A 27,579-nucleotide genomic window follows, 5' to 3' on the forward strand; every position below is an offset into this window, starting at 1 on the left:
AACTACCTGCTGAGACCCTTGGTTCATCTGCAATTAGATATGATAACACGGGAAAATTGATCATCTTTGTGGCCAATGACAAAGCAGTCTTGAATCTGATTGACTCTGCAAAGTTATCGAGGAATCCAATATCTTGAACTGGTGAATAAATGAATGAATGTATTATTATAGTGCATTACTGTATGTAGCTCAAAATGCAAATCGTTTTCGCGAACTTGAAGATCAATTCAAATAGAGCTGACGAACGAAAGAGAATTCATTACTTCACCAACCAACTAGCGCAATGTCTTTATTCAAAGGAAATGACACAAACTTTGTGAGATCTTTAAAGGCAAAGCTCGTTGGAGATGATGAATATCTGGTTGTGGCTAGAACACATCAAATTGAGATCAGCTTAATCAATAAAGATGGCTCGTTGAAACATGAACGAACGATTAAGTTTGAGGAAAGAATCTTAGATATAGAGCATTTCAGAGTTGATACGAGTAACGAAGGTCACTGGCTAATCATTGCTTATGATAACAACCCTACAAGTCTTCGCTTTTTAGCATTCAGAACAATTCAAGACTCATTCATACCTGAAGATTTCCCTTTAAGGTTTCGTGGCAAAGAGTACAACATTGTGCAAAATTCATTGAGAGAAGATGGGTTTTTGTACTTTACAGTATGGACTGAAGAAAGAGACTTATTACTATTTCGTCAAGCTGGTAAAGGTTTCGAATGTGAAAATTTTGCAAAAGCCATGGATCCTAAAAACACTTCAAAACTGAAATTTTTTAGAAAACCAGAAATTATACCTTCAAACTTTTTTATACATGATAACAATTCAGAGATTTTAACATGGGATATCATTGGTACAGAGGAAGGTGATTTTGCTTATGCTCTGATCAGAAGTGATAAGTCTGGTAAAAACTACTCATTTACTAACCCATTATGGAAAGTCAAGATGTATGAATCATACTTAAGAAGTGGGTGGGATGGAAAACTTCCAGGACCTGTTCAGCCAATCACTCTGAACTTAGACTTTACAGGAACTATATTATTTTGTAAGTCGGGGTTTTACTTCCGTCATTCACCTTATGGTTTTGAGATAGAGACGAAGGAAGATGCTAAAGTTCAAGAAAACTCAACCATCACAGTACAACAGAATGGTGTCGAAGGATGTTTGGCCTATATGAACACCCCTACTAAGGTATGGAACGTTGCTGCAGCTGCTCAAATTGGATATGGTAACAACTTTATTATCATTGAGGAAAATGGGGATATTTATTCGATGACTTTCAAAACTCTATCTACTGGAGCTTTTGATATTGGGATCTCAGAATGGACATACAAGAAACTTGATGGCTCTTTGCCTGGTATCATTCAGCTCATTAAACTCAAAGATAATGTTTTTTATGCCACCTCAGACTCAATCGAGTCATACGTATTCACCGTCGTGAATAATGAAAAGATCCATATAATTCAAGAGGTGCGTTCTAAGATGTGTTCTTGGAAAGGGAAACCTTTTAGTAGCATTTTACCAAAGAGAAAGATGTACAAACATGAAAGTGAAATATGGGTTGTTTCTTCTCGTGACATATGGACATATGATATTGGTGCCATAAAGCTAAATATGAATGCCCAAATGAGATCAATTCCTAATCTTGTTATGGACATCTTAGATGTCAAGATCATAAATGGGGAAACTTTGGTTTTAACAAAAAACAGTTTGATGAAAGGGAAGAAGATAATCAAATCTTTTTCCATAAGCCATGGTATAATTCTTGAGAATGGTGAGTTGGTTGTGGTATCTGGTACGAATCTCTCTGTGAGAGATTTTGCGATGGAATTGAAATGTGAACCATCGATTTTGCAAGCTTCTGAAACTACAGGCGGTGAATTACATATTTTAATGGGGAACTGGGATGGTTCAGTTGAAATTTTCTCTGGTAAAGAACAGCATACTTTACGTTTATCTTCACCAATAACTGCTGCTGCAATTGTTAATTTGGGAAATGCTGTCTGTTATCTTGTTGGTTCAGACAATGGTGAAGTCAAAATCTTCAACCAAAACTTAAAGAAAGAGGAACAAGTCATCATGGGTAGAGGGACTGTCGACTTTTCAAACGTTTACGGAAATAAAGTCATAGCATTTAATCAAGTTAATCTCGTGGAATTTGCATTTGATGACAATGGCGAGATTGCAAGAAAGAGCTATCTAGAGATACCTAGAGACCAGGCATATCCCCCACTTGTTCAGTATGATGACCATGGGAATTTGCTTGTGGCTATCTCCAATGAGAGTAAAAGACCATTGGACCTCATTGATTATCAAGAAGTATCCAAATATACCATTCCATAAATAGTGAATAGATGACTGTGCAGTTAATTGTTTGTATGGCGTAGTAACTGTTTAATGCATTGGGTTACGTAATCTTTGAATAATTTCGAAGCTTCAAAAAACGAGGCCTTCCAACTTCAACTTCAAACATCAACAGCATCTGTTTGAAAAGCACAAACAACATTCCTTCAATTATGAGCTGGTATAAAGAATTGACAGAGCCAAGATTAACGTAAGTGGTACATTTGCGTAACTGCTAAGTTGAAAACGACGTTTCAGATCCACTAACAATAATTTGAAGTAAGCCATTATCTGCACACATAGAGTCCCCAAATGGGTATTTAGAGGTCACAAAGGTATGTTCGTTGTCACAACCTAACGTGTTATCTTTACTAATAGGGTTCTAGTCGAAAAAGGCACCAACAACAAGTCAACCGCAACATGTGGAGGCATTGAAGATAAAGGTATGTAAAATTCTATCACCCTTTAGAAATCGACTCCTGACATCAATCATAGAAAGCTTGGGAAATAGCAACAGGTCCAGGTGAACAAATTCCAATGAATCTATTTATGAGTTATATGTCTGGTAACTCTTTGCAATTGATTCCAATAACGATGACATTAATGTTGTTCACAGGCCCTTTGAAAGCTATAGTGTCTGTCAATAGTGCATTCCAAGGCTTGGAGTCAGAGAAAACAAAACAAGATATCCTTCTAGCAAAGTTAACATATGTTTTTCTACAACTTGTGGTGGTTGCTATTGGTGTCTACAAGTTGAATAGCATGGGATTGATTCCAAATAGAAAAGGTGATTGGCTTTCATGGGAAATCCCAACGCATGTGAGTAACATTTCCAGCAGACTTCTCGGTTAATACCTACTAACAAAATCCTATAGTATTTAGAAAGCGTCATATCTGTATAGTATTGTGGAAATTATTTATACATCAACTGCTGATTTCTCTGTACTGTCTTCTAATTTCTTGACCTTGGTGTCTTGGTCTTCAACTGGGGACTCACTTGTTTTTTCTTCGACCTCTGTGCTTTTTAATGAAACTTCCTCTTTCTTAGCTTTGGATTCATTAGCTTTTTCAAAGATTTGTTGCAAGTTAAATTTTTGATATTTATCATAATTACTCACAACACTCATCCCAATGTTGTTCTTGAAACATTCAACCAAAACTAACTTGTCATAGTTTTTCAAATCAACTTTATGTCCATAATCTCTACCAACACATTCAGCAACTTTTTGAATGATATCCATCTTGTCAATTGTGTTGAAATTACGTGCACTAACTTTAACTGCAAATTTGACAGGTTCTTGACCTTCTTCTTTATGGAAATGTGGGGCTAATACTTTCTTTGCTAATTTTGTAACTTCTTCCATGGATGCAGAAACTGAAAACGTTATTGGTGTTAATTTTTGTGTATGTCTCGTGTTTTTGATACTGTGTTCGTGTGATTCTTGACAGATTCTCTCAACAAAGTCCACTGGGTCAACTGGTTTTCTAGTCTTAAAAAAGACAACACATTCACATCCAAGATCTATGAACTGAAATGGTTCTTTTTTGGTTGTATCTTTTGGTTGTTGTAATTCTTGAAGTTCTTTCTTGATCGCATCTTCAATTGAAAGCTCTTCCTCTTCTTCTTCATCATCTTCAGCCTCAACATCCTTGTAATACTCTTGGTATTTGTCCTGGAATAAATTCTTCAATTCATTTTGACATTGTTTCTCATGGTGTCTCAGGCAGGTTGCATATATTCCTGAAGTTGAAGGATCAATAATACCATTTGCAAGTTTATACTTTGAAAAGTTAGTTCACTCAACATTAAAAGTGTTTCGTAGTTAAACTCACTTTTTTCTTGCGATCTTGGCCATTTGAGCCATTATTCTTTCTCTTTTCACCCATTATATAGCAAGTTTGATAGATCTTGTTGTTGAACTGAAGCTTGGTATTTAAATCTTTATGTCTCATCGAGCTCTTCTTCGATAATTTTTTATGGGCCAAAAAAAAAATTAAAAAAAAAATCGTACACACAAACATAGGTGGAAAACTACAACACAAACAAAAGAGGACATCATCAGTATTCGTTTCAAGCATTAGATCTAAACTTGTAGAATTTAGAGTATTTGGAGGCCAAAGAAGGATCTGGACTATCAATTGGAGTTTGTGGTCGACTTTCTGGTGTAATTTTTTTAATCAAATTAACTGCATCATCAGGCTTGATTTGATCAAACTTTCTCATTCTAGTTGTTTGGTCCTTGTATTCATCGAGATGGCCCGATTTCAATAAATTGATTGTTTGTCTTAATTGCAAAAACATTGATTGTAAAGACTCTCTGCTTGTACCATCACTTGTCCCTTTCGATGGATTCAATTCTTGAGTTATGGCCTCCATATAGGAGATATCAGTATCAAAATTTGAAACTGAAGCTTTTGATACTGAACTTTGTTCATTCAAATTTTCCAAAAACCTTATGGCCAATAAATCAAATACTCTGTATAACAACAGTGTTTTCACTGAATATGGTAAGTTTGAAAATGTAGAATTAAACATATTCTTCAGGAAATCACCAATATCTTTGATGAAAAAGTTTGGTTCATTGTTAAAGTCTTCAGTTTGCCAGTCCCAATCAATAAAATCTATTAAGTCTTCAATCTTACCATCAACCATTTCAAATAATTTGGTCTCCGTGATTTTTCTTGTTTCTGAGATGGCTTGAATTGATTTCAATTGGTCATTTCTATGGAGTGTGTTATTCAATTGCTTCAATACTTCTTTGGACATGATTAAGAAATATTCAAGATTGATCAAGTTTTGAGATAGCTCTTCTCTTGTGATTAAATTCAACTTTTCATGGAAATGCTTGTTCACCACCGTTAATAATAGGTTATCCACATTTTCAACAACCAACTTATTCAAAGAATCCGAATCATATTTATAAAAATCTTTAAGAAACTGTGTTTGTTGATTAATAAATACCCGAACTTGTGCGCACGTCATTGGATAAATCGTACTGAATGGCAAAACCTGTGGAAATTCAATCTCTTTTTCAGGTCTATTTTCCTCGTACCAACTAAGATTGATGATTTTCTTGTAGAGTTTCAGATCGTAAATCACCATTGGCATAGAGTCATCATCTTCGGCTAATTTTTGGAACTCTGACTTGAAATTGAATGTTGCAACTTGTGAATATTTCTTGAATGTGATGATCAATAAGTTGTAAAAATGATCACCATTGAGATTGAAGTGCTCTAATATCAAATAAAAATTACCAATTATGGTTTTGAAATCAATTATCCTAGATATTTCAAGCAATCCATTGGAAACCAAATCCTTCAGAAATGGATAAATTTTAGCAGACAAATTTTCCCATAAATCATTAGTCTTTTGAATGACGATGTTGGGTAGTTTTTCCGATATCAATGTGTGAAATATCAAAAAGCCAATCAATCTTGCCAAAAAGGACTTCAAATTGTCATTGGTGACAATGTATTTTTTGAATTGTTCATTATGCATATCATTTGTTAAAAATGGGTACAAAATCTTATCCCTTCTCAAATTCAATTCTTTATTGAATTCATGTTTCAAAAACTGTAGTTGATCTAAACTTTTAAAAATCAACAAAGAATCATAAATGAAGCCAATGTTCAAAAAATCTTCCGCATGTGGTAAATGAGACTCGGGTGAAGCATAACTATCCCTCATACTAATTTCAACTGATGAATTTATTTTATATTTGTCAAAATCTCTATTGTGGTGTTTAAAATTGTCCCATTCTGATATAAGATGACCAAATCTTTCATAGTATGCCAATGAAATAGTGTCATATTTAGCATCTAAAGAGTTCAAATTTCTCTTGACCAAACTTAAAGATTCATCTCTAATCAACTCCTTCATTATTGGAATTGAATCATTTATGTTATTTAAAAACTTGAAATCTTTATCAAAATCTTTATTTAATGCATTCAAATCATTCAAGTTTTTCAAAGCGTTAAAAAATTTGTTGTTTTTGATCAATTCATGGGTACGATCTGTTAATTCTAAAATTTGTAAAATCTTATTAATTAAAATAACAGATTCATTAATCTTGTTGATGTTTTTCTTTAGCCCAAGCATTTGAAATTTCTTTTGTATTGTTAGGTTGGAAGTTTTGGCCAAATGATCATTTATATCTAGTATCTGTTCATTTATAGTAGAAGCATTTCTTGAAATTTGAGAAATATCGGATGTAGTGGTTCTAATTGTAGATTCATTTTGATTGATATTGCTTGTTAACTCATCATCTTTCTTTAATCCTTCAGTATTTAACGTCTCTAAAAGCTCGGGGATTGTGTTTGATTTCAAATTCGACTTGATGATTGGAACCAATTGGTCTAGATAGTTGTTTGAGTTCAATAGAGTAATGGGATCACTCTCATTGAGAAAGCTCAATTGCTTGAAATTGCTGCTATCGTTGACCTTTGACATCTGCTATCCATTCCAGCCTCTAAACGCCTCGAAAACACCAATTTGTACTGTCGGCTTACACCCTTCTTGTTGTTGATGAATGTTGATGTCAATGTTGTTTATCCCGGCTATGATCAAATCGTTGTGAAATTAAAAACAAACATCCCAACACCAACAATTGAAGATGGTCACATGATCCAAGTGTAAAGCAAGGGCGTGTAATTCCGTGGCGAACACACAGAAGAGAACCAGTTGCCAGATCAGTTAGGATCAATTAGGCATCGATGCTAAGTAATAGTACAATGTATGTGACAAAGGAGCCCGAAGATTTATAAGGATCTTGAAGGTCAGCCTATGAAGTATCCAGTTCTTCCAAACCTACAATCAATCAACTGTTAAATGAGGCCTCAAGTGGTCTACAATATCAATTGCTTTCAGCACTTCAACCATAGAAGAGGACATTCTTTTAGACGTTATTTCAAAGACTATTTTAACAAATAAGACGCACAATACAGGCTACGTTTTTACAAGATAAGTATAAGCATGTAATCATATTAATCACCACTGCCCTTTTGAGCCATCCCAATTCCAAAAATCATCAGTGGTAATCTTACCATCATTCAGTCCATCAATGATATTTTCTTTGATACCTTTGACACTGGCTTCAACTTCAATAGCACCTATTTCTGTCAGTGATTTTTCACCCAAATCTGGGAAAGTCTTTCTAACTACTATATTTGCAGTTTCAGTTGCAACAAAGCCAGGATGGTACGCAACAAATTTGAAGCCTTCATTGTTCAATTCACCATTCAAATCTCTGACAAGATGATTCAGGGCAGCTTTTGCACTCCCGTATGGGGATGAAATTGTCCCAGGAACGTAACCAGAAATTGATGCAGATATTGTTGATGTGAAAAAGACTTGTTTTGTCTTTGCTTTCTTCATTAAAGGATAAAACTTTTGAAATGTGATGATGTTACCAAGAGCATTAACTTTCCAGTGGAACAAAAAGTTTTCAGCACTTATATCAAGAATTTTAGCAATTGCGGAACTGTATCCGGCATTTGGAATCAATATATCAATACCTTCATCAGCATCAAGTTTCGCTTCAACTGCCTTTACAGCATCTTGTGTGGCCTCTTCGGAAGTAACATCAGTCAATGTTATAACTTCGACATTTGAATGTTCTTTAGCAAAACTAACCAACTCAGGAGCTTTTGATGGGTCACGAACGGTTGCAAATACCCTATTATTGTCATCTTTAGCAATTTCCTTAACTAAATTTTGACCAATTCCATTTGGTTTGTTTGTTCCAGTGATAACGTAGTTAACCATGATTTTAAGCTAGTGATGTAGTATATCCCGAAATAAACAAATGATTGTATCAGTACTGTCTGCGTACGATAAGTATTATGGGTAAGTTTGAAGAACAGCTCTCTCTCTCTCTTTTAAATGATTTTGGATTGAAATTACCACATGGTAAACATCAAGACTTTCTTAACTTCCGAGCATTTAGAGCTGGTGGTTTATCATGGTGTCCTATCACAGCTTCGGCCGTAGCTTTTGGCACCCTTGGGATAGTTACAGTTTACCTCCAATATCTTCAAAAAACCAGCGTACTTATGGTAGAATAATGGCTTGGCCTCAGCTCGCATGGGATCCCTGTATGATATGCTATGATCACCAATTGTTCAGCATCATTACTAATATATTTGATACACGGATCTCGTACTAGTAGCTGCGTACCGTCATGTTCTCGAATCAAAGCTTCAATCAAACTGGAAGAAGATGAATTATAAATATTGGTACGTACACTCAAATTTTTAAAATGGGACAATTTTTGATCCACTAACAAGCTTTTAAACAGTACTTTTATCCTTCTATTTTAGTTCTTAACTGATGATACCTTTATATCTAAATCTACTCATTGAACATGTTTTATTAGAATAGTAGTATTTCAAAATGCTTCAGTTTTGAGTTGACAGTTCCTAAAGATCTATAAATCTGTAATCATGCTAAGAATGCTGACATAAAATATAGGAATATTATGTAAGAGCTGAGATGAAATCGGACATTGATTGAATTTATATATTAATGACATTTAAATCAGTTTCTCTTTAACTTTGTTTGACCTATACTACTTTAATTTGACATATGATACAAAAGCATTACTGTGGTAAATATCGAGCTGACTTACGTCCACATTCCACTTTCTACCTCGTCGTGAAGTTAGTTTGAAAGGGTCTGTACCTATCTGTTACTTTTACTCATGTAATGAAGTGCACAGTGAGCTTTTCATCAATATGGGGACAATTCCAAACAACTATTCTACAATTAATTCAATATTATAAAACACTATGTTACATTTTGATCACAAATTACTCATTAAAAGCATAAATATTAACACATTTGGGAACATCAATTTCATTATAATCATTTCTTCAAAGAGTTGACGAAAACAGTTCCTTCAACACTTTGTTCTTGTTTTCTTTCTTCCTCCATACTTAGTTTTTGACTAACAACAGCTTCTAATTCATTTTCATTATTAAACTTCATATCATGGTATTGTAAAAATTCTTGCTTCATCTTGTCCTCTTTTTCTAATCTTTCTGCGTGCATAACTTTGTGTAAATCACGGTATAACCATAAGAATATGAATGCTGAAATGAAACCAGCAATAGCAGTTGCAACAAATGGCCAAATTAAATGAGGATCAATCAAAGCTGATGTACAAGCTTCAGAAATAGCAGCAGAAATAGATTGCATGAAAAGGAATAAGGCCATAACTAAACCTTTCATTGAATCTGGAGCTCTTGTGTATGCAATTTCATAAGCAGCAGTATTAGCAAAACATTCAGATGAAGCAGCTAAAACGTATAAAACAGTTTCAACCCAAACAGAGATTGGAGATACACCAGTACCGATTTCACAATTAGTAGCATAATAACCACATGGTGATGTTTCATAAACTTTCCATTGAATGATAGCACCTGCAACTGAAGAAAATGAAGCAATGATGAAACCGGTGAAAATTCTGTGAACAGGTCTAAATTCAATCTTCAATTTTCTCAAAAGTGGGTATAAAATGTAATCTAAGAAAGGAATGAAAACAATAATAGTCAATGGGTTGAAATTATTGATTAAATCATTTGGAACACCGTTAGTGGTCATTGTATTTGCTTGAGAATTTTGGATACCACCAATACCAACATCATTAATGTTATAGATAATGAAAAACAAAAAGATTTTACAGGCATCTATAGTGACTTTAACATCTTGAACAAATTGATCAGTCCATGAAATTCTCTTTTTACCCTTTTTGTTGACAGCTTCGGTAGATTCAACTTCACCTCTGGCAACGATGTTGGAAGGTTTAGCATATTCCCAGTATTGGTTTTCTTTGATTCTTTTAATCCAGCCACCTTTTAATGTGTATCTAATAACTTTGAAAGCTTCTTCCAAGATTGAAATACCGTTTGGAGTTTCTTTTTTCAATCTTGGTGATAATAACATTAATGTTGGAATCATGATAATATAGACGATACCTGGAATCAAGTAAGCTAACCAGAAACCGACTCTTTTAGCACAGTATGAGGTACCTAAAGATAAGAAAGCACCAGCATTAACGGCCCAGTAGAAAAACAATGTCATTCTTTCTAAAGTAGCTTCTCTAGCAACAATAACTTTCTTACCGTCATTTTTGGTTTCAATTATATCACGATGATGTGGATATTGATCAAACAATAAAGGTAATAAATTTGGTTTAATGAAACCAGTACCAAGGGCTAGAGTTAAAATAGAAATAATAGTTGGAGCCAAAGCATTACCACCTTTGATAACTGATGGAATAGCAGCAATAATCAAGATAACATGAGAAATAGCACCAATCCAAACACCATACCAGATGGTTTTCATTCTACCCAACTTTTTATCAGAGATATAACCACCATATAATGGAGTCAAATAGGCCAAGAAGGTCAATAATAAAGTAATAGCAGAGGCGGTTTGTAAGCCTAAACCTAAGGCACCTGCGTTTTGTTGTGTACCTTTTGGAGGGGCACCAGCACCATTACCACCTTTTGGTAGTTTCAATTGAATGAAATTGTTTAAACGATCTTTAACACCGTAGTATGAGGCTCTTTCAGCAAATTCAACAAGACAAACCAAGTATGTGGCATATGGAGCATGCCCTAAAACTTTTGGTAAAGTTGTATAGTCTTCTGCAGTTGGTTCTGGGTATTTTTCATTATATTCTACTAATTCATCATATCTATCAGCGTTATTTTCCTCTGTGTTGTTTGAAGAAACTTCGACATCTGTTGGACGAAGCCTTTCTGAGATTTTTTCTTTAAGGTTGAATCCTTTTTCCTTGATGTTAGTAATTTCTTTTAAATAATCATCAGAACATCACACATACCCATTTTGTTTAACTTGGTTCAAACTTTTTTTGCACCCAAACTTGCCAAAGTTTTGAAAGTGAGGGATTCAGTTTCATTTATATATGTAGCACAGTCTTTAGTACATGTACTTTCTAGCATGACCAATGATGAGTCGACCCAAACTATTTGCGAGATAAGAATCAAGATCATGAGTCCTTTCTTTTTTTTGGAGCCTAACGTGAAGTAAAAATTCACGACCAGGTTGAAGATTCGCCGGACATAAACGTTATTAATAGAGATAGAGTTAAGCTCAAACGAAACTCTCACTACAAATACACACTAACCCTGGGCTCTAATCAGCCTGATATTTGGGGAACAGGTACCTAGTCGGTACATAGCTACGAAGTTTCAACTACAAACCCTTTGGCTAATAGGATCTTTCTTCGGCAACTTTTTGCTTTTGAGTGGAGTTTATGTTAGCATTTGAGAAAGCTGCATTTCGTTTTCGGTGATCGAGATGTCACAATTTTTTCAGAAATGCAAAATACAACGGCCGTTGCAGCTGTGCTTTGAAGACGATACCGCAAAATGGGCCAATGAAGAACAAAAAAATGGCCGGTGTTGTGTATCTTCATCTGCTCATTTGTATCAACTCTCCTTTCCCGGTCTTCAAAGCTAGGTTTTGTATCGATGGTTAGTGATAATTAGAACCAGTTGGCTTTCTTTTCATCATGAGCTGCCGTATGAAAAATGCGGCATCATGCAAAGTGGAAAGGGCTCAAACGACTTTTCACTTTCAAAAACATCAACAGAAACTTGAGCCAGCGAGCTCGTGACTACCTCGAGTTTGTGGGCTTCTACAAATGGTACTCATAGATCGTGGTAAGCTGAAAGGTTGGGGAGCTTGGTTATGAAGTTAAACTTTATCATGTTGAGGTGCCGTTTCTGTGGAATGATGAATCTACGCAAGAGGGGCCAGGGCCTCTTCTGAAGGTGCCTGGGTTGGACAAACTGTGTGTAAGGTTAAATGATCAAGCAACCCCAGGAGCCAGGACTAATTCGGCCCTTGAAAGGACCCTTCAACGATAGTTTTTTGATACAGCTGTTGGATGGTAGAAACTCGATAAGAATACAACCAGTAGCTCGTGAGCTCATGGGCTCGAAAGTTCGTCTTATGGTGTACAAAATCTATTCATATTTTTGGCACATTTTCTAGTCAATAAACTCTTATGGCCAAGTGAAAAAGCTTAGCGATTTCCAAGCTATTGGCATCGATGCTGTACTGTTGTAACATCCCGTGTTGGCTAGATCATTTGCTAAACTTGGCTAGTATACACACATTAATCGTAGTTTAATAGTGATCTAGTGGTCTATCAATTTTTAGTACTCCATTCAAGTAGTTGATTGGATCTTTAGACAACATGAGCATGATTTTTCAAGATAGATTGGGTAGCTAGTGTTACACGTTCAGTCAACTTTCAGGAGCATGATCCAATATTCAATGGTGGAAGCTTGACTTGCAAACAACTTATAAAAGCCTAACAATATAGTTGGCCCGTCTCAGGTATAAGCTCTTACCTACTGGCTTTGAAAACTGAGAAATCCTTCTGATGTTGCTTTCACAGAACGGCTCTTCTGTTCAAAAAAAGAGTACTCACTCGAGGGGATGCTTGACGATTTCAAGCCATACTTTTTCAAGCTTCACTTCCCCTAGCTTTTAAGTTGTACAACTGTAAGACGCCTTGCAATCTTTGCAAACAGTGTACTTGGATACAAGTTTCAAGTTTCATTAATCCTTTGTAAACTTCGATCAAATGTCCAAAGTCCAGAGCAAATCAGCTGTGACGCAATTCCCCAGATTTCAATCCCCGTATGTTGTTAATGATTGACGAATTACCAGGATGTACATCTAGAGTCTTCAAAGGATAAGATATAGCTCCATAACTTCATTTAAGCTCCTAAATCTCTGATTACCAGTGAAACTCTTGATGAAATAAGTACTGTTTGCACTTTCAAATCTGAAGCTCTCGAAAGCTACATCTCGAAGCCACAGTTCGGATATTTTCAAATCCCGGAAAAATTGAATGCGTTCAAATTCTTTTGTGTCATTGCACGTGACAGTTTCGGAAATAAGTGCCTGAAAGAAATGAGGATGGTTGAAGCTTCTGAATTCTGAGTGCAATTCATGAATTGTTTGAAACTACAAAAACTTTCATTGTCAAACTCAAACTTGAATGGCATAATTAATTCAAAAACAATATATATACACAAAATATATTTTTCCTTTGTAAACATTTATAAATAATACAACAATATTAAAACTCAGTTACGATGACTTAAAGCACTTCCAATTGCATAAAGACCGTCAGTTTCTTCTTTAATTGAAGTTTGTTGATCAGCAATTCTATCAATTGAATCAGAGCTTTTGACATTGACACCTTTCTCAGCAAGATATTCAGCGTATTCTTCTCTAACTTTTTCTTCTTTTGCGATTCTTTCAGCCTCCATAACTTTATGTAAATCACGGTATAACCATAAGAACCAAAATGCAGCAAGAACACCAGCAATAGCAGTTGCAACAAATGGCCAAACTAAGTAAGGATCAATCAAAGCTGAAGTACAAGCTTCAGAAATAGCAGCAGAAATAGAGGTGGTGAACAAGAATAAAGCCATAACCAAACCTTTCATGTTATCTGGAGCTCTGGTATAAGCAATTTCATAAGCTGCAGTGTTTGCAAAACATTCAGAAGAAGCACCTAAAATATACAATACAGTTTCAGCCCAGACACTGATAGGAGAGACACCAGTACCAATTTCACAATCAGTGGCATGATAACCACATGGTGAAGTTTCATAGACTTGCCATTGAATAATTGCACCAGCGACTGAAGATAATGCAGCTAAGATGAAACCAAAGAAAATTCTGTAAACTGGTCTGAATTCGATCTTAAACTTTCTTAAAATTGGATAAATACCATAATCTAAGATTGGAATCAAAACGATAATGGTCAATGGGTTGAAATTGTTGATTAAATCATTTGGAACACCGTTGGTGGTCATTGTATTTGCTTGAGAGTTTTGAATACCACCAATACCACCATCATTGATGTTGTAAATAACAAAGAATAAGAAAATCTTACAAGCATCAACAGTAACTTTGACATCTTGAACAAATTGATCAGTCCATGAAACCTTCTTCTTACCCTTTTTATTAACAGCTTCGACAGCTTGAACTTCACCTCTTGCAGCAATGTTGGAAGGTTTAGCAAATTCCCAAAATTGGCCAGTTCTCAATCTTTTAATCCAGCCACCTTTCAAAGAAAATTTAATAACTTTGAGTGTTTCTTCAATGATAGAAATACCATTTGGAGTCTCTTTCTTTAATCTTGGTGATAATAACATCAAAGTTGGAATCATGATAATATAAACAATACCTGGAATCAAATAAGCTAACCAAAAACCAACATCTTTAGCACTATAAGAAGTAGCTAAAGACATGAATGCACCAATGTTAATAGCCCAATAAAAGACCAAAGTCATTCTTTCTAAAGTAGCTTCTCTTCCCAAAATGACCTTTTTACCATCTTCTCTAGTTTCAACAATATCACGTTGATGTGGATATTGATCAAATAACAAAGGTAATAAATTTGGTTTGATGAACCCAGTACCAAAAGCTAGACAGATGATAGAAATAACAGTAGGAGCTAAAGCATGGCCTCCTTGGATGACTGATGGAATAGCAGCAATAATTAAGATAATATGGGAGATTGCACCGATCCAAACACCATACCAGATGGTTTTCATTCTACCCAATTTCTTATCTGAGATATAACCACCGTATAATGGAGTCAAATAAGCCAAAAAGGTTAATAACAAAGTAATAGCAGAGGCAGTTTGTAAACCTAAACCCAAGGCACCAGCGTTTTGTTGTGTACCTCTTGGAGGAGCACCAGCACCATTACCACCTGTTGGTAATCTAAGTTGAATGAAATTGTTTAAACGATCTTTAACACCATAATATGAGGCTCTTTCAGCGAATTCGACTAAACAAATCAAATAAGTAGCATAAGGAGCATGACCTAAAACTTTTGGTAATGTGGCATAATCTTCTGCTGTTGGTTCAGGGTATTTTTCATTATACTCTGCTAATTCATCAAATTTATCCAATTTAGCCTCACTGGAGTTTATAGATGACACTTCTTCGTCATTTGAACGAAGTCTGGAAGAGATCTTCTCTTTAATGTTAAAGCCTAGTGTGAATGTTAGTACTTTCGGTTCTTGTCAAGCAGTTGCCAAGTTACTTACCCATTTCTTGTTAGTGTCAAAAGCTTCTTGGCTAACTAAGACTTGAACAAATGGGTTTGGCATGTTTTTAGGGAATTCTCATAAGCTTTTATACCAAGCAGGATACAATAGTGGCTCCGAATTCCTACTCGATTTTATTTCACCATCATCTCAATAGATAAGAAATATCAGACATCTTTTCTTTTTTTGCAGGCTTTCAAAATCAAAACTGCTGATTGTTCATCAAAGTGTAAAACCGTCGAACTCATGGCAACTGGAGACTCGGGAGCCTGGACAACAGATAAGCAGATTCTGCATTCGCTAGTTGAGGATGAAGCAGTTACATGGAAATAATATTTTAATCGTCTGTGAACTGTGGACGTTTCTTGATGGCTTGTTGATTGATTTTTTTTTCACAGAAATTTGAGAAAAGATTTACGCTAACGATTAGATGAAAGATGCAGAACCCTTTTTTTACACTAATCTACGTGATAGCTCATAATGCTTTGAAGGCTATAAGGTTAGTACTTGGATCTGGGGAAGTATAGTCTCTCACCTCCAATAAAAAGCTGTTGATTGGTCAAGGAACATTTTGCATGGACTGTATGTGCTTGAGACAACTCAATTCTCCGTACGAGATAGCTCAAAGTTGACTGTTAAAAATCAGTTTTTTATCTTGTGATGCCATTCAATTTGTTGCAGTGTACAACTAACCCTTGATTATGCGTATATTGTTATAAAATATTTGCATCACGGCATCTTGAAATGCTCAAGATATCTAGCATGTCGATTGACTTTATCTTCTTGCTTCCACCCAGCACCCAGCTCACAATACTTGGATCGTGTTGTGTGCTTGCAACTTAAAGGCTACAACTGTAACGCAAAAACTCCTCAAGGAAAGAACCAGTGCAGGATGTATCTCTTGTGGATAATCAGTGGTTGCCCACTAGTTACACTATTTTTCCATCCCTTTGACACAATCGAGAGTTGAAACATACCTGATCTTGGAGAGAATTCATAGATCAATCCTTCGAACAGTTGACCATGAGGACCCTCTAGTTGTCAAATCCATTTTGAGGCACAGAGAGGTATTCTTTGCTCTGTGAAATTCCAAGCTTCAACGGCTTTCTAGGGTAAGCTCACTAGCTGGTAGAACACCCCCCTCTCCTTGTGCCACCGTGCAGTGAGTGGTACAGTGTGAACAATACAACTTAGCAACAGTAACAAAACCTTTCACCTATCTTGTGTGGCACTTGTATATTATTTTCTCGGTGCTGAAGCCTGAAGGATTTAATTTTGATTCCTGAATGATAAAGAATTTAAACGGCTCTTTTCGTGATAGATGCGTTTTTCACCTTGACGGGCAAATCAGCCCGTGTACCACAGGTACTCGAATTTATTAGGCGCAAAACTGAAAAGCTCATGGACTTGAAATATCATAGGCTTGAGTCCTGACTCTTCGACAATACGGAGAATAATCGATCCTTTGCCTCAACTTTCAAGCATTATTTTATCAAGGATTCAAAGGTTCGGTTATCGAGCCTTTTGAATTGAGTGTACAGTACCGGGATGTAAACTGATAGGATTTAGAAAGAACGTCTTTCAACTGTTGAATACATCAACAGATCTAAGCTCAAATTAATTAAAGAATACGAGGTACAGAGAAAGATCATATGGCTTTTGTCTCACTAGGGGTAACCTACATCAATTAGTTTTAGAAGAACATTTCAACATAAAGTGTACACATTGCACAATCCTGTAAAAACCAGCCGGAAAGCGAAATTGAGTCTTGAGACACCGAGATCCCGAACATATAGACTTGAGGACAACTTTTCAACCGCAGATACATCAACACTAGCCTTGAAGGAAACTTCTACGATAAAAAGTATACAAACTATTTAACTTGAAGAGCAACAGGTTTGTATATTCATCCAATATAGGTGTGTTTATCAGTTGTGATGGTGTTGAATGATTGTAAGCGGAACACATCCTGTCAAAAAAAGGCGCGTGTCGCGTACCTGAAAAGTTCAAGAATCAAGATCATGATGAGCATTAGATCAGAGCAGTTGGATTAGCAATCGCACGTTATTACTGATCAGCCAGTGTCTCTGTGGCATCTCGTTATCTTTGAAGTTTTAATATTCGAACTGCAGTCATGCACTAAAGTTATGCTGCGCGTTTTAACATTTGAAGATACCAGTTTATCCTCGTAACATGACTACACCTTTTCATCTTTCTGAAACTAACAACTATTCATTTTTTTAACTACATACTAAGCCAGCTAAGGCCCAACTAATCTACTTCTTTGAAGCCAAAGCACCTTCAATTGCATCAACTGCAATTTTTTCCTCTTTAATTGAGGTTTGTTGACTAACTACTCTTGCAACAACCAAATCTTTTTCATCTCTAGCATTGATATATTCAACATATTCCTCTTTCAACTTTCTTTCCTTTTCTAATCTTTCGGCTTCCATAACTTTATGTAAATCACGGTATAACCACAAGAACCAGAATGCAAAGACAAACGCAGCAGCACCAATAGCAACGAATGGCCAAATCAAATAAGGATCAATTAATGCACCTGTGGCAGCACTTGAAATAGCGGCAGATAAGGATTGCATAAATAAGAAAAGAGCCATAACCAAACCTTTCATATTCTCAGGAGCTCTGGTGTAAGCAATTTCATAAGCAGCAGTGTTAGCAAAACATTCAGAAGAAGCACCTAAAATGTACAAAACAGTTTCAACCCAAACAGAAATTGGGGAAACTCTTGTTCCAATTTCACATTCTGTAGCATGGTAACCACATGGTGAAGTTTCATAAATTCTCCATTGAATAATAGCACCAATAACTTGAGAAATAGCAGCTAATATGAAACCAAAGAAAATTCTGTGAACGGGTCTGAAATCAATTTTGAACTTTCTCAAAAGTGGATAAACACCATAATCTAAGATAGGAATCAAGATAATGATAGTCAATGGATTGAAATTATCAATCAAATCATTTGGAACACCATTTGTAGTCATGGAATTGGCTTGGGAGTTTTGGATACCACCGATACCACCATTACTGATGTTGTAAACAACGAAGAACAAAAAGATTTTACAAGCATCAATGGTAACTTTGACATCTTGAACAAATTGGTCAGTCCATGAGATCTTCTTTTTACCCTTTTTGTTAACAGCTTCAGTTGATTCAACTTCACCTCTGGCAATGATGTTTGATGGTTTAGCATGTTCCCAGTAAGTGTTGTTTTTGATTCTTGCAACCCAACCACCTTTCAAAGTATATCTAATAACTTTAAAAGCTTCCTCCACAATAGAAATACCATTTGGCTTTTCTTTTTTCAATCTTGGAGACAATAATAACAAAACAGGGACCATAATGAAGTAAACAATACCTGGAATCAAATAAGCTAGCCAGAACCCAATCAATTTTGCACAATAAGCAGTTGCTAAAGACATAAAAGCCCCAATATTAATAGCCCAATAGAACACCATTGTCATTCTTTCTAAAGTTGGTTCTTTCGCAACAATGATTCTTTCACCATCTTCTTTTGTAACAACAACATCACGTTTGTGAGGATATTGATCGTACAATAAAGGTAACAAGTTTGGCTTGATAAGACCAGTACCAATAGCCAAAGTCAAAATGGAAATCATGGTTGGAGCTAAAGCAGCACCGCCTGAAATAACTGAAGGAATAGCAGCAATAATTAAGATAATATGAGAAATGGCACCAATCCATAAACCATACCAGATGGTTTTCATTCTACCCCATTTCTTATCAGAAATATAACCACCATACAACGGGGTTAAGTAAGCTAAAAAGGTCAATAATAAAGTAACGGCACTTGCAGTTCTCAATCCAAGACCTAAAGCACCAGCATTTTGTTGGTCACCTTTTGGTGGAGCACCAGCACCATTACCACCAGCTGGTAATTTCAATTGGACAAAATTATTCAAACGATTCTTGACACCATAATAAGAAGCTCTTTCAGCAAATTCAACAAGACAGATTAAATACGTAGCGTAAGGGGCATGACCTAAAGTTCTTCTTAAAGTTGAATAATCTTCTGTTGTTGGTTCAGGGTATTGCTCATTATATTCTGTTAATTCATCAAATTTATCTGCAATGTTTTCATCAGAAGTAGAGATATTCTCAATATCATGATCACTTTTGACAGTGATTTTCTCCTTGACAAAGTCTTTAATACCCATGGTTTATGTTATGGAAGTCCCACACAAGGTAAATTGTGGTTACTATGAATTTAAGAGATTTAATGATCTTTTTATATGGAATATTCTCATCTCAACTGATAAAGCAAATTGGAAGATCTCATCAACAAAAAAGAAAAGAACAGGATACGAGTAGCTTGCAACCAAGAAAAGCAGCATTTATCACATAATTGATGACCCAGATTTCGAGATAACGAGGAACTTCACAACACTGGTGTACTGATGATTGAATCAATACATAACTCTCTCCTCAATGTTCATACAGTAAGAATTTTGAAGCCATACGACAACTTTAACTTTGCTTGACCGATCTCGAAATAAAAGCAGCATATCTCTTTTGACAAGACTTTTTCATCCAAAATAACACTGAAATAAACCAAAGCAATCCGCATTAAAACCGTTCTTGAGCTCCACTTGATCAACAGCCCGACGGCCCATCAACAATACACATCAAGCCCACCCTATCGTAATCCTATTGCTTCGCATTCAACCAAACCTCACCATTTCAATTTTGACACATAACTTCCTCCAGCTTACTTTCCTTTTGATCTGCAGCCAATTCAAAGTACCTGATGTTGAAGATTTTTCCTCTGAACATTTTCGCCCTCAATCTCATTCGCGATAAAAAAAACACCAAGAAAATTTCTGACCCAAGCTAATTTGAAATACCCAAGAACCATGATAAACGTACGGCATTTTACCTAGAAGCTAGTGTAGTAATGGCTGATTAATAGATGTTGCATCACTGGCTGGTTCAGATAAAGGTTGTAAGCGCTCATGCTTTGGCTTTGTAACCTTTTCAAAAACAGTTGAGTCAAAAGAGTTCCCCCAGTCTTTGCTCGGTATTTCAAAAAGGAAGGACCCCTGTACAAGATAAGGATCAACATATTGAAAAACATACTACAAATCAAACAGAGATTCAAATATTGGCTCAAAACTTAATAGAGACCTCATGATTTTGATTTTTAAATCATGATTCAGCTGAAATAGATCAGATTTCCTTGTTTGAGTACCTATGTTTACCAGCTATTTGACACAATTTCAATTCGGCTTTCCAAAAATTAACGAGCACCAATATGCGGAAAGAAAATATGGTACCATATTGATGAAAGAGAGCAAAGCAACATCAAAAATTCAACAGATTACCATAAGTTATCTTATCTCTTGACCTATTTTGCTTTGTTTCGTGAGTGTTTGTTGTACAGTGTACAGTTATTCCTTGTGTATTTATTGATCAAGCTAATATGAATTATGGAATTATCTTCAGCCTAGAATCACTGGACTGGATGGTCTTGACTTTGGATCTTTTCTAGGGTCCAAGTTGTTCACCTAGGCCATAGGGTCTGCATTGTATAGAGTATGGCTTTCAAACGTTGCTTAAAAGATTAGCAGATTATTGTTGTGAATTTCTATTGTCTTGGTGGGTTGGAGAAAGTTGAAACTACAGAATCATGGTCTGATGAGTTTTCAATATTGATCTCGTGAAGGTGCGCTTATGAAATCTTTTTCAACTTCTGTGACCTTTAAATCAATAATGAACTTCAGCATTAGATCTCAATTTAGAAGCATAATTAGGATCAGTTCTTGTGATAAAGATTCCTTATCTTCAACTCCTCATCATCTCAAGAGTCTAAAACCCATCATATTAAACAATTACCTCAGCCATCTGCTGTAGTTGACTGACCAATTTACGATAAATAAGCAACGAACAAAGGCTTTCAAGTTTTAACGTACACATGTATTTTCAAACTTATTCTCCGACTAATGTTTTCGACCAATGTAAAACTTACATTCGACAGTTGAAAGCCACAGAAAAAAAAACATCGACGAATTAGACGATTCCTTATTCGGCATACCTCTTACACAAATTACAAGTTCTAGTTCTTAAATTTTTTTATATAGATCATGATAGATGAAAAATTGACCAAGTAAAGCTTCGGAGACAACGGACCGGCGACGACGTCGTCGTTCCGACACATTTTAAATATAATCAGCTAGTAACTCCAATTGTAAATGAAAAAAAGCCAATAAATATACCATTCTATAATATTGATTCCACTTATACTCCCACGGATTTAAAATACTCAAAATTTCCAATTTCTTTGAATTCTTCGAAAATTTTAAATTTTTATTGACCTTGTTTTTCTTAATTTATCTTCCAAATTCTTTAAAACTCTTGGTTCTGAAAAAAAAAATCCCAAAACACGTTTAAACAAAATAAAAACTATACCATTAAAATTTTAGAGCTCCAAAGATTTCATAAAATATTTTAAAAAATTTCCAATCTAAACGCTTCCAATGTTACAATCAATTATTTTCAGGCGGTAATAACCGAATTTTAAATTTCCTAGTTTGCAACAGGCATGAAAAACTATAACAGTTGGTTTCGTGGTCTAGTTGGTTATGGCATCTGCTTAACACGCAGAACGTCCCCAGTTCGATCCTGGGCGAAATCAATTTTTTTGCATTTTTTCGGGGGAATCCCAGCTTTTTGGATGTAGATAGAGGTATTATATTAATATTGAAGGTATTTGTGTGAAGTTATATTGGTGTTTTTTTGTGGTAGTTGAAGTGTAAAAAGAGTGTTCATTTTAAAAAAAATTCATTTTTCGATCAACAAAAAAAAAAAAAAAGACGCGAATCCGCCAAATGGTAGACTTGATCAGGATTCAGTAGAGGAAACTTTAGATTCAAACTGAATTCTTTTCGTTGAATTGAAGATATGCTGATTGATATACTATAAATCTACAAATAAGTTTCAAGACATTAAAAGTTTGGCATTAGACATTAAGTTTATACAATAAACCAAAAGAACAAAAAAGGGTATTTTTTTTAAGACCTGCTTAAAAAACAAAAAGGATTAAATGATGATGATGATGATGATCTCACATATTATAAGTTGTAAATGCTCTTGATAATTTTTTCTTTTGAGGTGGTAAATATTCATTATTATTGATGATTGGTTTTGATAATGGGAATTTAAAACCAAAATTCATAATTTCTGGTGGTTTTTTATTATCAGTAGTATCTTGAATTAATTCATTACTTTCTGATTCATTTTCCTTTTCAGATTCATCAGTGACTAAATCTAATGAAGAGCGTGAAAAATCCAAAAATTGTGATTTTAAACTTGGTCTTCTTGCAAAATTAATTGAAGTCATTGTTCTTCTATGTGGTAATTTTGGATGAGATGATGATGGAATAGTTGTTATTGAGGAAGAAGTTTGGAAACTTAAACTTCCATAAGAACTTGCCCTTTTCAAGTCTCTTCTAAATCTTGTTAATTCCTTTTCACAAGCATTTTTATGATTATTATCATTCATTTCAACATATTTTTGAGGATAACATCTATGACTTTGTAAATCGAAAAAAGATTTATAACCACCTTCCAAGACCAAAATATTTGGGAAATCCAAATGAGGATAATTATCTTGGTTTTTGTTACGATCACAAGTTCTTAAATGACTAGCCATTAAAGGACCTCTATAAGAACTAAATTCACAATGGAAAACAATCAATGAATTTTTTTTATTTTGATCACTTGCAAGGAAATTATTTGTTGGTTTAACATCATTCAGGAATTTTTCCTCCAATTCTTGTTGAGATGAAACATTAACAGCACCATTAATATGACCACCTTGATATTCATATTCAAATCTACAATCCACCACCACAACATCTTCAAAAAATTCTTTATAATGACCATCAAGAATTTTGCATAAAGTTTCCACTTTAATTCTTGGGATTAAATCATTTTTAACATTAAAAGTTTCAATTTTAGATTGTTCCAATACTGAATTTGATAAGACTGAACCATCAAAATCTTCATTATTTAAATTTGATTGAATTGGTGATTTTGTTGTCATCAGATTTCCAAACATATTTGTAGTATCTGTGATTTCCTTTTTAGAGTAAAACATTGAATGGGTACGACGAACTTTTGATCTTATTGGTCTTTTCTGTAATGGAGAACCAATTTCTCTTTTATTTAATCCAATAGTTGGTCTTTCATTCTCATCATCATTATCTAGATCTAGGTTCACACTTCTTTCAGCAATTGGAGAAGGAACACATAAGAAATCTAGAGATTGAGTGTTACCAGTGGCAGCAGGTTCATATAAATCATTAGTCATTGTAAGATCATTAAAGTCATCAGTGTCATCATTATTAAAATTAGATTTTGGGTAATCAATGTTGGAAACACTATAAGAATGAAGTAGTGTTGAACTACCCGCTATGCAAGTTTTAGATCTTCTAAAAGATTTTTTCTTGATAATTGAAGGTGTTGAGTTTGATGAGATTGTATCAACGCTTGAGACTGATGATATGGAGTTGATTGAAGAGATTGATAAGTTTGAAGTTGTTCTTGAAGAGTTTGTTGAGTCGCCATTGTGTAATCTTGGTCTTGATTTTGGATCCTTCTTGGTTAAAGTTGGTGATGTGTAATCATCCATTTCTGGATCTATTTCAAAACTGAATTGGTTTAAAGAAGATTTATCATTGAAGAACAGAGATCTCTTTGGTGTTGGGATCATCTTGTGTGATCTAGATATGTTAGTATATATGCTAATTTTTTCTGATTTGTCACAAAAAAAAAAGGATTGTGTAAACTTACTCTTGAATATGAAAGTTTTCACTTAAATCAGCAGCTAAAGTTGAAGTTGGAGAATCGAATTTGGAATCATGTTGTAAATCAAATAAAGTGTTTAGGTTCTTTGTGGCTAAAGGTTTTGGCTTTGGACCAGAGTTCAATCTCGAGCTTTTCTTTTTGAACAAGTTTTTGGATAATGATGGGGAATCTGGTGAATTGTTGTTACCACCAAAATATGATTCAATGTTTTTCAATAAGGAATGGTTGGTATTAGGTGAGTCTATATCCATCTTGTCCAATTTGTATTAAGAAAGAAGAATATGAGTTGAGTTATAAGAAAGAATGAAAAATTTTGATCTTAATTTTTGGAACTGTTTCTCTCTTTTTTTTTTTGCTATACTGCCCTGAACTATTAAAGATGCACCAGTAGTATGATCAGTTGTTGGCGTAACTAAGGGTAGTTTTAATCTCTCCACGGTAACGAGTTCTAAACCTTGAATAGATCAACGAATGGATGTAAAATTGAGGGAACGAACGAATGAACGTAGGTAAGTGTAATGATATTAAGTGAGTGGAGGTTTGCAAAAACCAATGATTTGGGAAAAGTATCTATTTTTAAAGGATCTCAAAAAAAGTGGTGATGATTTAAAAACTGACACGGTCAAAGCTCACCAAAATTGCTACCATACACAACTGTTTCATCTATGGGTTTTTAGGTTTTTTTGTGTGGTTTGGGAAAAGGTTTTGTTTCGTGTCTATAGTTGCCTCAAGTTTGGGAAAAATGTAAATTACATGATGCTGCATATCAAGAGCACGGAAAAGGTTTAGACACTACCGGATTAGGAAATGTGTTGTGTTTTGGTGTTTCCCCTTTGGGCACTGGGAGCGATGCGAGTGAACGTTTCAGGAAACAGAATTGATCCATTTTGAAACAGATCAAGCAGATCTTGCAGATGAAGTTTCCATAGGGGGAACAAGATTTGTATCAATTGATGAAGAGAATGAAAGAAGATGAAGAATTGATGGTTAATTCTGTGTATTAGTTATTGATTTGTGGCTAATGAAATCATTAGGTACCTCTATTAGTCGTTTCCCGCTTTTTCTTGTGTTATTTTTAATAAAGTGCACGTCTCGCGCGTCTTTTCGTAGTGGCTTTGATGTTTGATCTGGTTTTTAAAGGAAATTTGTAAACATCGAAGGTTTTTAGTTTGCGATTAGATCAACATGAACAATCGAATGAATTTGTACGATCAACTTGTACGTACTGATCTAAACTTATATCATGATCAAAGTCTCCTCATGATAAATCCATGATCCATGATCCATAAACAATTACAACATCATCATCATTTGATCTCAATTCTACTTTATTCTCCTTGAATCATTCACCAAAACTCCTCTTGTTTACAGTGAAATGTTTCAACTTTGAGGTACAAAAGTTTTGAGACACTTGATGAAACTTCAAATCAAAGATGATTATGAATCTGATTGATCATCATCATCATCAAGAGAAGGATTCTGAGCGTCATTTACACTTGTAACAATTCTTCATCATAAGGATTTAATTTTGTGATTTGAATTTTGGGAAGCCATCAAAGACCGAATTGACGTTACATAAAGACAGGTACCCAAAACTAAAGTACCTGTAAACAAACACAAGTGGATATTATTTGGTTCATAGAAGGACCTAATCAATTTAACCCTGTTTGAGTAAATTGAAAGTATCCAAAACAAACGGTTATGGAAAGTTCAACACCTCTAGGCTCTGACGGTTGACCTACACCTTTCCATGAAGGAACATAGTCACGACTCACGAACAACTTGACGTAAACACATCCTGGTTGAAGACTTTAGATAAAAGCATAACGGTCAAATTTGGAGTGGTTTTAGTTTGCATATTTGTTTATCCAACTACATAATATGCATCACCACATAGAGTTTTGTTTTTGAAGAACCCTTGAATTTTTGCATCAAAGCTTAAAAGAACCTTACGAAGTGAGTTTTGAGGTTTTGAGGTCTTCAGGCTTGAACTATGCTTATCCTACTTGAGTTCTAAAAGGTTAACACCTAAACATTAAAGTAATGTTTTTTTTCAACTTTCTCATCAAAACAATCACGAACTTCGTAGTAAAGCATCAATCCACCATTTTCCCTCTTCTTTTCCCACTCATGTACTAGTTTCACCATGGGCATCAAATTCCATCAACCTCATCACCAATACGTTTCACCATGTTCAGAATTGGAAAGTTGTTTCCTTTTTGGGTGGTTTGTTTATGTGTTTTTTTTTTTCGATATGCAGGTGATGTCGGTGAAGTTTTTCATGTAAACAAACATGAAAAAGAAAAAGAAATACGAATGGAAAGATCAAAACAGAGAAGAACTAGAAGAAAGAGAGAGAGTGTGAATTTCAGATGGTTTTTAATTTATGGTGATGATGAAACACGGTTAAATGATTGCTGTTTACTGTCTACGTTTATTGTTTATTGGTCCAACGGTTGTTTACATTTTGAAGAGTTGAAAAAATTACAAACCTGTTGATGCCAATATCAAAACGGTTCATATCTAAGATAAAGGCAGAGACCGAATAAACCAAAGATGGTTCCATAATTTGCAAACATTGATCATCACAACGAGTGCATGGCTTTACAAAACTACATAATCTCTCTTTTTCAATGCTTAAAATTTCAATTTAATCAACTCCTAACTAAAACTAACACGCTAGTGTACCCTTCTATAACCCAATAAAAAACAATAATAATCTAAATGAAAACCTCTTCTAAATGAATGAACCACCCCCTTCCTTTTTCTTCTTCTCCTTCACACCCCTAAATAATCATTAACACTCCTCATCTGTAATGAACTACCCACTCTCTTTGGCCCGATTCTAAAACTTAGGGTATCCTCCACATCATTATACAACCCATCATCATCACTCGAATCATCACCAGTGGAGTCACTATCACTACTACTACTATCCACACTTTGGAAAAAAGTTGAATCATCTAGGTAATTCGGGACAGGTTTTTTAGATCTTAGTAACGAGTTTAAATTTAGTGAATTTGTTGAAGATGCAATTTGACTAGATGATGATCTTAACGGTGGTCTTTTCAGTAATGAAGATGGTGGTGAGTTTGAAGTTGATGATGGGATTGAGAACGATGTTGTGGGTATGGTTGTTGTGTTTATTAATGATGTTGGTTGTGTTATTGAGTGTTGTTCTAGTGTTATTGATGGGATGGGTTGTTGTTGCTGTGCTGGTAATGAGACTGTGGATGCTAATGGTGGTGATGATGACTGTTTAGATATTGATGATT

At 35.0% G+C, this 27,579-nt stretch overlaps 9 protein-coding genes and 1 non-coding gene across 10 annotated transcripts; 3 read left to right on the forward strand and 7 right to left on the reverse strand.

The window, feature by feature from the left end:
- Window positions 1–283: 283 nt before the first annotated feature.
- Window positions 284–2,344, forward strand: WICANDRAFT_62435 (uncharacterized protein; the record flags this gene model as incomplete). Its single annotated transcript, XM_019183363.1, has 1 exon — window positions 284–2,344. One exon carries the CDS (start codon window positions 284–286, stop codon window positions 2,342–2,344), a length of 2,061 nt encoding a protein of 686 aa, XP_019039057.1.
- Window positions 2,345–2,517: 173 nt separating this feature from the next.
- Window positions 2,518–3,196, forward strand: EMC4 (chaperone EMC4; the record flags this gene model as incomplete). Its single annotated transcript, XM_019183364.1, has 4 exons — window positions 2,518–2,555; window positions 2,625–2,679; window positions 2,731–2,787; window positions 2,840–3,196. The coding sequence occupies 4 exons, from the start codon at window positions 2,518–2,520 to the stop codon at window positions 3,194–3,196; spliced, it is 507 nt and encodes a 168-aa protein (XP_019039058.1).
- Window positions 3,197–3,261: 65 nt separating this feature from the next.
- On the reverse strand, window positions 3,262–4,231 carry TAN1 (putative tRNA acetyltransferase; the record flags this gene model as incomplete). Its single annotated transcript, XM_019183365.1, has 2 exons — window positions 3,262–4,125; window positions 4,178–4,231. 2 exons carry the CDS (start codon window positions 4,229–4,231, stop codon window positions 3,262–3,264), a joined length of 918 nt encoding a protein of 305 aa, XP_019039059.1.
- A 184-nt stretch (window positions 4,232–4,415) lies between these two features.
- SEC15 (Rab GTPase-binding exocyst subunit SEC15) lies at window positions 4,416–6,794 on the reverse strand (the record flags this gene model as incomplete). Its single annotated transcript, XM_019183366.1, has 1 exon — window positions 4,416–6,794. The coding sequence occupies one exon, from the start codon at window positions 6,792–6,794 to the stop codon at window positions 4,416–4,418; it is 2,379 nt and encodes a 792-aa protein (XP_019039060.1).
- Window positions 6,795–7,331: 537 nt separating this feature from the next.
- WICANDRAFT_62439 (SDR family oxidoreductase) lies at window positions 7,332–8,108 on the reverse strand (the record flags this gene model as incomplete). The annotated part of the gene is made up of 1 exon (XM_019183367.1): window positions 7,332–8,108. One exon carries the CDS (start codon window positions 8,106–8,108, stop codon window positions 7,332–7,334), a length of 777 nt encoding a protein of 258 aa, XP_019039061.1.
- Window positions 8,109–9,206: 1,098 nt separating this feature from the next.
- WICANDRAFT_78488 (uncharacterized protein) lies at window positions 9,207–11,194 on the reverse strand (the record flags this gene model as incomplete). The annotated part of the gene is made up of 2 exons (XM_019184733.1): window positions 9,207–11,158; window positions 11,191–11,194. 2 exons carry the CDS (start codon window positions 11,192–11,194, stop codon window positions 9,207–9,209), a joined length of 1,956 nt encoding a protein of 651 aa, XP_019039062.1.
- A 2,280-nt stretch (window positions 11,195–13,474) lies between these two features.
- Window positions 13,475–15,705, reverse strand: WICANDRAFT_83892 (uncharacterized protein; the record flags this gene model as incomplete). Its single annotated transcript, XM_019185613.1, has 2 exons — window positions 13,475–15,402; window positions 15,702–15,705. 2 exons carry the CDS (start codon window positions 15,703–15,705, stop codon window positions 13,475–13,477), a joined length of 1,932 nt encoding a protein of 643 aa, XP_019039063.1.
- Window positions 15,706–17,733: 2,028 nt separating this feature from the next.
- Window positions 17,734–19,656, reverse strand: WICANDRAFT_78490 (uncharacterized protein; the record flags this gene model as incomplete). The annotated part of the gene is made up of 1 exon (XM_019184734.1): window positions 17,734–19,656. One exon carries the CDS (start codon window positions 19,654–19,656, stop codon window positions 17,734–17,736), a length of 1,923 nt encoding a protein of 640 aa, XP_019039064.1.
- Window positions 19,657–22,056: 2,400 nt separating this feature from the next.
- WICANDRAFT_t58 lies at window positions 22,057–22,130 on the forward strand. The gene has a single exon. It is a non-coding gene; the product is annotated as a tRNA-Val (tRNA).
- Window positions 22,131–23,150: 1,020 nt separating this feature from the next.
- Window positions 23,151–23,435, reverse strand: MIH1 (putative tyrosine protein phosphatase MIH1; the record flags this gene model as incomplete). The annotated part of the gene is made up of 1 exon (XM_019180974.1): window positions 23,151–23,435. A coding segment is annotated over one exon (285 nt), but the record flags the coding sequence as incomplete, so codon positions are not given.
- Window positions 23,436–27,579: the final 4,144 nt, after the last annotated feature.

Source organism: Wickerhamomyces anomalus (genome assembly GCF_001661255.1).
Source record: "Wickerhamomyces anomalus NRRL Y-366-8 unplaced genomic scaffold WICANscaffold_3, whole genome shotgun sequence".
Lineage (NCBI taxonomy): Eukaryota > Fungi > Ascomycota > Saccharomycetes > Phaffomycetales > Wickerhamomycetaceae > Hansenula > Hansenula anomala.